Source organism: Acanthisitta chloris, unplaced genomic scaffold (assembly GCF_000695815.1).
Source record: "Acanthisitta chloris isolate BGI_N310 unplaced genomic scaffold, ASM69581v1 scaffold9486, whole genome shotgun sequence".
Classification (NCBI taxonomy): domain Eukaryota; kingdom Metazoa; phylum Chordata; class Aves; order Passeriformes; family Acanthisittidae; genus Acanthisitta; species Acanthisitta chloris.
The window spans coordinates 37,144-49,474 of NW_008678712.1; the positions used below are offsets into that span (position 1 = coordinate 37,144).

A 12,331-nucleotide genomic window follows, 5' to 3' on the forward strand; every position below is an offset into this window, starting at 1 on the left:
GCAAGATCTTCCACCCAAAATTATTCAAGATTATTACTGCATTCTCAGCCCTCTACAGGTATGCTTACAAAGTGGTTGAGAGTTTAGCTTTTTCAGCACAGTTAAGACCACAAAGGAGCCACATCTGTATTCCTGTGTCAGTCTGATGTCAGTTCTGACCTTCTCTGGGACCACAGGGATGTAAGGGTTTTCTAGCATAGGTTTAACTAATTTCAGTCCTGATGTAATAGAGTAATTCTTCAGTTTAATTACTGGGACTGTTGTACCAGAATGATACCTAGGCACTGCAGGTTGTTCTTAAAGAATACTTTCCAAACAGAAAGAAAATAACATGGCAAGAGATTCCACTGATAATGTTTATCTTGTGTTGCATAGGAAATACATTTCTTGATATATGATAACTAGGAATTGTTTATCATCTGTTGGGGAAAAAGATGCTTACTCTCTTGTCTGGGGCCTGGTCTGCAGGTTCAGCTTTATGAAGATTTTGCCAAGTCTCGTGCCAAATGTGACATTGATGAAACAGTTTCTTCAATTTCACTGAATGAAGAAACTGAGAAACCAAAGCTTAAAGCTACAGGTCATGTATTTCAGGTACAGATTTCTTCAGTAATTTTTATTACTTACTACATTTATTTCTGGTAACTGTACTTACAGGTTTTATAAAGAATGAATATCGAAATAGTGAACTTAGACATTTGTGGACATATGATCTAAGTAAAATATTTATGCCTGGAGTGTGATATATAGCTGTTAAGTTTAAATTATAGTTTTGTGCCTTAAGCATGAGCATAACACTGTCTTGTGTGTTTTAATGTGATTTGCTTAACTGGTGTTCAGCTAATTTGTGGATCTTGGATACGATTCTCAATTAAAAACTGATTGCCAAAGGAGCAAAACCTCAAAACAAGAAGGGAAGTGATTTTGATTTAATCAGCTGTTACAATACAATGTTAAGATTCTGAAACACACACAAAAAGTTTTCTTAAGGTTAGATCTGAATTTGTGATGGTTCATGATCTTACCAAAATTGCAAATGAAGTCTTGGCTGACTGGAAACAACAATTCTCAAGGGCTCTGCCCTGTTCCCAGGCCCATCTCCTCTACCACACTCAGATGAAAGTTTGGGAAATGGTAGTATTTGCACTTTTCCTGCCACAGGGACCAAGATGCATGTAACAGTCCTGGGATGCAATTTGAAATACAGGTTTTCTTAATACAAACATGCAGCTTTATGATCATGAGTATAAACCATGAGGTCCGGATTGTGGACTGTAGCTGAGTGGCCCTTGTATTTATAATCCATTTTGTTCATTCTTTCTCCAACTGTTTTTGCTAACCATTTCTTTGTACTTCATTTTCTCGATAATTCAAGGCCTTGCAATACTTGAGGAAGCTATGCAATCATCCAGCACTAGTGCTAACAGCCCAGCATCCTGAATACAAAAGAATTACAGAGCAACTTGCAGCTCAGAATTCCTCCCTTCGAGATATCCAACATGCACCCAAGCTGTCTGCTTTAAAACAAGTGAGCTGTGCCTTAAATTTCCTAAATCTGTCTCTACTGATGTTATCATTTAGAAAGTTTTATTTAAGATTCCATCAATATGAAAAGTCATCTTAAAATGAAGTAGCAAATGAAAGCTACAAGGGTGTTTCAGGGATGTGCCCTATTTTTCCTGATAATTCATGGGGGAGGGTGAAGCACAATCTTACTTCAAGGCAGTGACATTTGCATAACTTTTGCTGCCATGTCAAAAGCATTACTTTTTTTTGTTTTATTCCTCTTCCTCTTGGTGCAGAAAAAAATGGCTCGTATTTATTATGCAAGAGACTATTACTTTGATAAAATTAGATTGTATTATATACTTAAATTCAATATTCAAATTAGATACTAGGAAGGAGTTTTTCACTGTTAGGGTGTTCAGGCATTTGAATAGGTTTGCCCAGGGGAGGTGGTGGAGACACCATCCCTGGAGGTGTTTGAGTCATCTGAATCTGGCTCTGGAAGATATGGTTTAGGGATTGTAGCAGTGACAGGATAAGAGTTGGACTTGATGGTCTTAGCAGTCTCCTCCAACCTTGGTTCTGTGATTCTAAGTTCTATTGGAAGAAAAGCTAAATTAAGAAAATGACTCGTCTGATGACTCTTAAATTTTTTCGTAGCTTGACAGTGAAGCCAAGCTTTGCCTTATGTCATTTATGTATCTATCACTTAGTCTTCCTTCTGTAGCTTATTGTTTCTCTCATTTCTACTTTTGGTAGTCCATGTATGTCAATATTTACATGAGATCTACTGTCATGTTGGTGACATACTTTAATGCTCTGTTGCTTTCAGCTGCTGCTGGACTGTGGTTTGGGGAATGGTGGATCTTCAGAGAGCGGTACAGAAGCTGTTGTGGCCCAGCACAGAGTACTCATCTTCTGTCAGCTTAAAAGTATGCTGGATATAGTGGAGCATGACCTTCTCAGACCTCAGTTACCTTCAGTGACTTATTTACGACTAGATGGCAGCATCCCTGCTGGTCAGAGGCATTCCATTGTTTCCAGGTCTGTGTTATCCCTTCATAACACCATGAGGCCAACTGTAATGAACTGTATTGCTTATTATGATGCAAAATTGTTTTCCTCTCTGCCTCAAAGCAGTTGAGCTTCATGAATTCTTTATTTAAATGAAACTTACCATGCTTACCTTGTTCCTGTATGCAGGTTTAATAATGACCCATCTATAGATGTTCTTTTGCTCACCACTCACGTTGGTGGATTGGGACTGAATTTAACAGGGGCTGATACAGTAGTGTTTGTGGAGCATGACTGGAACCCAATGAGAGACCTGCAAGCCATGGATCGAGCACATCGCATTGGGCAGGTGAAAACCTCTTCATTTCTCTTAAATGTGGGGTTTTTTTCTTGCTGAACTGTAATTTGGTTAAGATTGTAGCATATAAAAAAAGGGATATCTGTGGGATATCAAGCTTCCATTCAGACTAATTTCTCACAGATACTCCTCACTCTGAATTGTGTGTGTTCGTACTCTGTCCCTAACTCTATATGCCTTTGCTTCTGTACTTCCTGAGCTGCTGAGGAGAGGCCAGGGAGGATCACCCTTCAGACATGACTGAGACAAGCAACTGAAGGGGAAGCCCCACAGAGATGTTCTTCTCTGATGCTTGGACAGGGAAGGAGTGACTGCTGTTAGTCTTCTTCACAGCTGTTACAAGCAGTGAATTCTTCCCAAGTACAGATGCAATTGCAGATGCCTCTACTGTATCCTGGCATAGTGCTGTGCTTTTCATCTAACATCAGTCAGACTTCCTGAGTACAATACTAAAGGGTAACTCCAAACTGCTTCCAGACTGTCTGTGATGACCACTGAAGGCTTATGCTTTCCTGAAACCTAAGATGATATTTCCCAGCTAAGTGTCTTTTTTTTTTCCTCTCAGAAACGTGTGGTCAACGTGTATCGCCTGATAACCAGGGGCACTCTGGAGGAGAAGATCATGGGCCTTCAAAAGTTCAAAATGAATATTGCAAATACAGTGATCAGCCAAGAAAATGCAAGTCTGCAGAGCATGGGAACTGAGCAGCTTCTTGATCTGTTCACTCTTGACAAGGTAAAGAATGACTTTTTACAAATACCTACCAAAAATAGTCAGCCTAGGGAAAAGCTTTGCTTTGAAATGTAAAATTTAATCACAGGAATGCTTTAAGTTGGAATGATGAACAGCGGACAGCTCTCTGAAAAATGGGAGGATGTGATATTTCTTCAAGAGAATCATCAGACCTGAATTTCTTGTATTCCTGAAAACATTGTTCTGTATATTAACTAGGGGTTTTTTTCTCTTGCACAGGATGGAAAAACTGAAAAAGCAGATACTTCTACCTCTTCTGGGAAAGCATCAATGAAATCAGTGCTTGAAAACCTTGGAGAACTATGGGATCAAGAACAGTATGACACTGAATACAGTCTTGAAAACTTTATGCATTCATTAAAGTAACCATCACATATTGGTAATACAACTGCTGCTAGTTCACATATTTTTCTGCTGATATTCAGCAAACTTCAAAGCATCTAGAGTGAACCTTTAGCTTAATGTGTAAATAGACTTACTGAAAGAAGAATCTTCAGAAGACTGTGGCACCAAGCAGTGTCACCTGTTTCACTGGGAAGTTATTCTGTCTTAAACGTTTGCACTGTATAAAAGAACTTTAAATGTAAACATTGTGAGGTGGTTTGAATTTTACTTGTTCTGAACAGCTGCAAATTCTTACTTGGTAGAAGAATAAAACAAAGCAGGTTTTTACATTTGTTAACAAGTGTTACTTGTGTTTGAGGTTAAGTCCACCATTATTTCTTTCTGTATCTGTAATAGTTTTGTACAGTTGTTTCAGTGAGTACTTCAGGTTGTTCAGTGTACATTTTTCTTTTAAACACAACTTGCTTTTATGGTGTATTAAAAAACCCAACAATTTTCAACTTAAACTTTCATTCAGATCATTTCAGGACTTGTATCACCCAGAGGCAAAGCCTAGAAGCCTTCAAAGTGTTGAATAACTAAGTGGCACTAGGCCTGTTGCTCCCACCTTTGTATATTGAGTATAAATATGTTATGCTCTTCAGTCTTTTGACACCATCTTGAGAGAACAACTGACTTGAACTTTTTAATGTAATGAGCTCTATGAAATACAGGTAATGGCCTGTTTGAGGCCATGTTTGCATCCTGTTAGCAGGGGTGTACTTTTTTAATTTATCTATAAGGCTAGAACATAGCCACTCGGAGAGATGCATGTATTCAGTATGTTTCAATCCTATCTATTTTTTGTAACTAAAAGAAGAAATTAAATATACAGACAGACATTTTCCAGAAGTAGATTTTACACTGTTCAGGATTCTAAAGAAATCCACGCTAAAGTGACTGTTTACTAAACTGATGCATGATTTAAAGCTTCTTAAAGGAATAGGGAGGACTTTTTTTCTTTAGGAGAAAATATACATAGAAATACCTACATTCAGTTTGAGGTAATTGAATAGTTGGACTTGTGTAACAGAAATAGTAAAGGACTTTAATAGCAGTGAGTGAGAATAACATGGCTGTATGTTCTGCAGCTTTTTATAAAAGGGAGGCAGTAGTAAAAGTGTGTTTCTAGATGTGCATATGTACCAGTATATGCACTTTTTATAAATATTAAATTATAGATAACTTACAGCAGTTGTCTGAATACATAGAATATATGTACAAATATAAAACCTAAGGTTTGTAGCTTGCTGTGTGCTTAAGCATCAGAGCTTAAAAACCACCAGAGACCTCAACTATTGTAAAATAAGATTTCTTTTAAAACTATATAAATCAAGACAGTTCTGCAACATTGGAGTTGGATTCATGTCACATTTCAGTAGTTATGAACTGCCATATTGTAACTAAATTAGCATTCCATGAAAATAAAACAAACTGGGAATATATAACTTGTATGTTGTGTATGTCCATGCTTAGTTTTGTTTTGGTTTTGTTTTTTCTGTAGAGAAGACTTAGCCATGTGAAAGCTAAAGGTTTTGGGAATTAGAGCTGGTTGCTAGTATTATTAGTTCATTTCTAGCTTCATACATTGAATATTTCTGTTGTGCTTTCAACTGATGATCCAAATGGGGGCAGAGACAAGATGGGCCTTGGTGTTTTGTTGGCAGAGAAGCTACAGTGCTGGAATACTGCATACTTGAAGATAACTTGATGCAGTAATTTGGTGACAGTGCCTAGAAATAACAAGATATTTGAATAAAGAAACATCTTTAGTCATAAAACACTGCATGTGTTTTTCTTCAAGAGTTCTGTTAGTTGCAGTGATAGGAAACTCTTTAGCTCCTGGTGGAAGAGAAATACCCAGCAGAGGACTGCTTTAAACCAGTTATTTATCACATTGAGGTTGCTATGCAACCATAGTAATTTTAGTGATGGCTCTCTTGGATATGACATCACAGACTCCTGCACCTGGAACAGAACCTAGAATAGTTGTTTCAAGAATATTATTGTACTGACTGGTCTTAAGTGTCTTTCAAAATGGAAACCAGCAGGAACACTGCACCAAGTATATAAAAAAGTTTGGTTTAGTTACCTTAATATTTAAAGAACAGCTTTTCTGTGCTTTCCCACCCAGCAGACCATTTGCCATGATCTGGCCTGTTCATGCAGTGTTCTCAGTGCACAGAGTGGATTCACTCACAGCAGAACTCAAGCAAGAAATAGCTCTTGGAATGCCTCTAATTGCATTTGACCTGTTTAATGGGTATTCAGCTGGACCAGACCAGGGTCTGGGCTGGAATAGAAAAGTGTTTATATTTTTAGGCTGAAATAAAAATTTTAGAGCTGTTGGATTTTTCAGCACCAACCATTTTGCTCTCCAGCTCTGCTCCTATTGCAGGGTACTGCTTGCTAATGAAGACACAGCTGAAATCTTGACTGACCATGTTCAGTCACTGGAGGCCCCCAAAAACATGACCTGTGAGTAGAGCCATGTATAGAATGGCTTGGAAGGGATCTTAAAGATCATCACATCATCCACTCTTACAGATGATGGCATGCAGGACTGTTTTTTTAAGTAAATTTCAGATCAGGATTTGCCTGAGTTGTAAAAGGAAAATTCCACATAGTAAAGTACAACATTTGCTGCTCAATTTCCCATTTCTTGTGAGGGAAAGTCAGAGAGCAGTAACTTCAGCCTTTAACTTCACTCAGGTGCAAAAGCTGCAGGAAAAGTAGGGAGGGATGAAAGGTAGGATACCCTGCATCCTGCCAAAAGACTGTTCAGGGACACAGCAAATGGAACTACTCTGCAGTTCAGTCAGAGGCTCAGAAATAGCTGAGCTATCGGAACGTGCTGGCCATGTCTCCAATACTCTCTGCTTCCAGGGGCCTTTGCAGGGTGATGCTGTGCTGTCCATGCCAAGTCTGTGCCTGCCAGAGATTTCCCATATGTCAGGGTAATTCCATTTCACAGTTGATGCAGGCTGGATGCTTAGATACTCCATGGAGAAACTGGGAATACTTATTGGTAGCAGCAAGTGACTGGGGGGGTTAGCTGCAGTGTGCTTTTTGCTGCTGCTTCTGGCTCAGTTCTCTTTGACTAAATCTTGTTCTTTCCAGATACACATTTATGTATTCTGACCTTGTTTTGCATGACTCATACTGCACTTAGAGCGATTTAATTATCAATCACAGCCCAGGATCTGAGAAATAAAGGCTTCAAGTAGAAATCTGTGCTGGTAAACCAAGGGAAGAGCTTGCATGCAGATGTTAAAGTCTACTTTTGCAAGAACAGAACTTTAAAATAGGCTGTTGAATTTGTCATCCTCTCTGCTGGAGCCAGAGAAGGAAGACATTAAAAAGACATCAACCCCCAGCAAATGACACACTCTGATTCCTGCCTCTCTTCTGAATCAGAGCTACATCACTTAGAGCAAAACTGACTTTTGACTGTGCTATCAGAACAAGTGTGGCTTTAGGAAAATGCTGCACTGTGTTGTCATCTCTTTCTCCATGCTGCCCACATATCAGTCCAAATCATAAAACACTTCTGGGACACTTGCAACTGTTCACCCTTGGTTCCTCGATTTTGCAAGTATCATCACTCACAAAACACAACAACCTTGTCAGCTAAACTAAAAGTACTGAGGTGCTATTTCCTGTCCATTTGGAAGCTTTGGATACCTATACAAACATGGGCAAAGTTCATATCTGGGCATAAAGTCAAAATGCCCATACTTGTATTCAAGAGAGTGTGTTTTCAGAGGAAGGACTCCACAGTGACAGCACCAACAGTTAATGTTGTCCTGCCCTGTTTGTCTTTGTTTATGGCTAATTTAACACTCACCCACTTAGGCATCATATCAGTTAAATTATCAGTTCATTTACAATCTGGAAAGGACAACGTGGCAGAATTCAAAGTTGATACTTCTGCTTTCTTTGGTGCCCTGGTGAGAGCTGCAAGATGTGATCAGCATTTCATGCTTCTCAGGGCCAGCACAGTCAGCAGTAGTTAATTATTGTTTATAAAATGCAGAACTGTGTGTTCTCGCAGTTACAAGTTGCATCACTCTTTGGCTGTGCCTATTATTTATCAGCTGAAGAGGAAGGCAGCAAACAAAGCAAAAAGAGTGAAAGAACACCAAAACCCTTGACAGTTTACATGGGCTGTGCAGGGTCAGGGAAAGCAAAGGAGGAGGAAGGGCATGGAATGCACTTGCCATCAGCCCATTTTCCCTGGCTCAGTTTGGTTTATTTCTCCCAGTTTCCCACTGTGCAGTATATTTGCCTCCAATATAGATGTGGTTGCAGTTGCCGAAGCCACTGCAGTACTGCTGTGGAAGAGATTGGAATGCCTTACCCCTGGGAGCCTGGTGTGTGCCACTTCGTCCTCTTCCCACTTGAGCAGGGAAAGTAGCTCCAACCACCAACACGGAGCCTGCTGTGCCACCCCCAAAGGAGAAAACAAACCAGCCAACCTCAAAGTCCAAACAGGCTTAAGTGGCAGATGGTTACAAACACTCCACAGCTTCTTGCACCTGCATAGAAACCCAGAGAGAAACTACAACCCTCACACACAGGCTCCAAGCCCAACACTGGCTGAGAATCCAGCACCCAGTGCTGCCTTCATAGAATCATGAAAGCATGGAATATCCCAAATATCACAGACTCAAGCTCTGCCAGGGGAGGTTTAGGTTAGATATTAGGAAGAAATTTTTTACACAGAGATTAATCAGGCACTGGAATGGGCTGCCCAGGGAGGTGGTGGATTCACCATCTCTGGAGGTTTTTAAGATGAGCCTGGATGTGGCACTTAGTGCCATGGTCTAGTAACCATGGTAGGGTTGGACTCGATGATCTTTGAGGTCTCTTCCAACCTGGTTGTTTCTATGATTCTATGAAATTGGACAGGACCTACAAGGATCATCAAGTCCAACTCCTGGCCCTGCACAGGACATCCCCAAGGATCACACCATGTGCCTGAGAGCATTGTCCAAGTGATTCTTGAGTTCTGCCAGGTTGGGGGCTGTGACCACTGCCCTGGGGAGCTGTTCCAGTGCCCAAACACCCTCTGGGGGAAGAACTTTTGCCTAATGTCCAGCCTAACCCTTCACAGAATCACAGAATCAGTTAGGTTGAAAGGGACCACAGTGAGTCATCTGGCCCCACCTCCCTGCTGAAGCAGGACCATCCTAGAGCACATAGCTCAGGATTGTGACCAGATGGTTCTTGAACACCTCCAGTGAGAGAGAATCCACGACCTCTATGGCCAATCTGTTCAGTGCTCAGCGACTGCACAGGAAAGTTCTTCCTCGTATTCAGGTGGAACTTGCTGTCATCAGTTTTTGCTGTTAACTCTTGTTTTATTGGTTTCCACCACCAAGAAGAGTCTGATCTATCCTCTTTGGCACCTCCTGTTCGTATGCTTGAATACTGAGTTCCCTCTCAGTCATCTCTTCTCAAGACTGAACAGCCCCAACTCCCTCAGCCTTTCCTCATCAGTGACGTGTTCCAGTCCCTTCAGCATCTTTGTTGTCTTCCCCTGGACCTGCTCCAGGAGCTCTATGTCCCTCTTGTCCTGAGGAGCCCAGAAGTGGCCACAATACTCCAGGTGTGGCCTCAGAAGGGCTCCTTGCTGAGTAGACAGGCAGGATCACCTCCCTCCTCCTCAAGGCTTGGGGTTCACATTCAGTCCCACCATGCTGCACTCCTCAGGGAGACATGGATGGGTGACTGGACAAAAGGATGGGTGTGAGGCTCTCTGCACCTGTGATGCCACACAATCAGCCACTTGTGGAGCCTTCCCAAAGCCACAGCCCCACTCCAGCCCTGCTCCGTCCCAGGGATGGCTTGGTCTGTACAGCTCCCAGTGAGACAGTGGTGCCTGGCCCAAGGAAGTGGTGCCTGTTCTCCTGGAGTGTTTGCAGAGCAGCAAAATTGCCACCTTCATCTGCATCTTGTGGGATTCCTGCCAGGTGAGGATCAGCCTGGATTTGGGGCTGAGTTGCACACCTTGCAGATTTCTCTCTTTACCCATTCAAGGTCTCTCGAGGTAGGGAGGCTTCATCTCTGTTTTGTTACTCTGCTGCTGATCTGTCACAGAGTAAGACCTGCCTCCCTGGCAGAGATGTATTCAAGGCGCTAAATGACTTTCGCAATAATTAGATGCCTTTATCAGCTTTGCTTTGGCATTTAATCAGCCACAAAAGCTATTTATTGCCTCATAAACTCCTCTGCAGCAAACATTATCCTTTAATTAATCCCTGAAAATTACAAAGGCTGATGAGGTAACCTGTTTTTCACACCACCCAATTAAGCTTAGGAGAATTTGTTGCTGTTTTCCCCTTTCTTTTTGTTTTTAGACACTTGTCAGCCAGCCCAGTCAGAGGGCTTGCTAGGACAGGTACATTTAGCAGCATGGCCCAGGTAACAAATCTCAGCCAAATCACTGGGCTGTGAGGATTATTCACAGCTGAGAAAGTTGGGAGATGAGTAAAATTTAAACCCTAATTTAACTCACATTAAAATAGGAAAGGCAATCTGAACAGCATGTGGCTTCAGAGTTAAATGATGTTACACTCATTAAAAGATTGGACCAGCTGCTAATTAGGAGTTTTTGAAGCTGAGGACACAAAACCAGAAGTAGATCTCTTGCATACTGAAAGACCTCAGATGTACTTTCTTTGTATATCATTAACTTTTCTATATCAGCACTCACTGAAGTTCAAAGCAACTGAAAAGCATCAAGATTTGTCTAAGTCCAGAACAACTTAATACCTCAAGATTTCCACTGGAATAATGCTTTGTAGTGTGGATACAAAGTGTTTTACAGCACAGACTCAACATTTTGCTATTTCCACATGCCCAAACCCATATCTCAGACATGAGTTTTAAACTAAAGTAGTTCACAAGACAACAAATATGTTAGGCATCAGGATTTCAAACTTCTACCTGGCCAGACGAGGACTAGAATTATTAGCTGGAAATTCAGTGGTCTTGTGTAAACTTGTAGATTCTATTTACTGGGGTGGGAGAGTGCAGCAAGAAACATTCCTCTAAATATTTGAGAGTAGGCAATGTTGGGTCCTACCACTTTGCTTCCCATGGATGACTGATAAAAATGTGGAATTGCCTACTTGGAAATGTGATATCAGGAAAGAAGGTATTTTCACATACATATCCAGGTTAGTTACTAGCTGCAAAAACATGTGTGGATGGCCATGTGATAGGCCAGTTCTCTGCAGACCTACAGCCAGTGTTTCATGAGCTGTGAATTGTATTTTAGGAAGTACCTAGTGATGCAGGTGGTTAAGATGGTATAAATTCAGTAGAGCACATGAAGTACAGAAAGGGAAGTTTCTCCAAAAATCATTGCAATAAATTCAGCATTTAAAGTTTCCAAAGCAAATTCTGAAAGGGAAAAAAATCTCATGTGTTTGAGAAATCAGAGGAGAGAAAGAGGAAAAGTGGAAAAAAAGTTGCCTCCCATGTTATTATTATTAGGCTTTTTATTTTTCCTCCTCACTGGAAGAAAAAAAAAGCAACCCAAACCCACTAAAACCTCAGCCTTGTTCTAATCCTAGCTCACAGCTGCTAGGGAATTTACAGCTCCTGTGGCAGGTGTTAATCATGGTGGGACTAAAGAGCAGTTCCACTTCAGTGAGTATTTCTATGTGTTAGTAGGTGGTAGCATAGTCAGGACCCAAATTATAAGAGATTATGTTTTCAGAGATGCATTGAAAACTCCAACCCAGCAATTATGTTTGCCAAAGTAAGTCCATTTGTGCTGTGTTCCTGCTGGAGACATTCTGCATTGCATAAGTGGTGTGTTCTTGCCACCTGAGTTTCTGAGACATAAGTAGTAGGGGGAAAAAGATGAAGTAGGTGGATACTGTTAAGCTAAAACTTCGGAAGCTGGAAAGTCCAAGGCTTTATGTCCCAGGAGGAGGCAATGAAGTTTTATGTAGTGATGGTACAATGGTCATTGTATTGTTGGGGAATGGAGGGCAGGTCTCTACAGTTGTGAGTACAGCAACGGTTCAGTTAGCTAGTTTAGTCCCAGGAACAGTTACACAGGCAGTTGTACAAATCCCACAATGCAGTAGCCCCTTGGTATGTGTAGTCCACATCTTATTGAGATGAAAGAAAGCATACTAAAAAAACATGAGTTCACTGGCAGTTCAGGTGGGTAACCGAGTTCCTCAGTTTAATTCAAGATACATTTAGACACTGGTGAGGTCACACCTTGAGTGCTGTGTTCAGTTTTGGGCCCCTCACTTTTAAAAAGGGTATTGAGGCCCTGGAGTGAGCCCAGT

The 12,331-nt window shown here is 41.1% G+C and overlaps 1 protein-coding gene across 1 annotated transcript in view; it reads left to right on the forward strand.

Annotated features, from left to right (window-relative positions):
- Positions 1-4,307, forward strand: part of BTAF1 (BTAF1 RNA polymerase II, B-TFIID transcription factor-associated, 170kDa) — a gene marked incomplete at its 5' end in the record, with an annotated part of 33,029 nt that extends 28,722 nt beyond the window's left edge. Inside the window, 7 exon segments of the mRNA XM_009077012.1 lie at positions 1-58; positions 469-594; positions 1,376-1,528; positions 2,339-2,550; positions 2,710-2,869; positions 3,444-3,614; positions 3,852-4,307. The exon segment at positions 1-58 is cut by the window's left edge and continues 22 nt beyond it. Coding sequence (XP_009075260.1) covers positions 1-58; positions 469-594; positions 1,376-1,528; positions 2,339-2,550; positions 2,710-2,869; positions 3,444-3,614; positions 3,852-3,998 — 1,027 coding nt within the window.
- Positions 4,308-12,331: the final 8,024 nt, after the last annotated feature.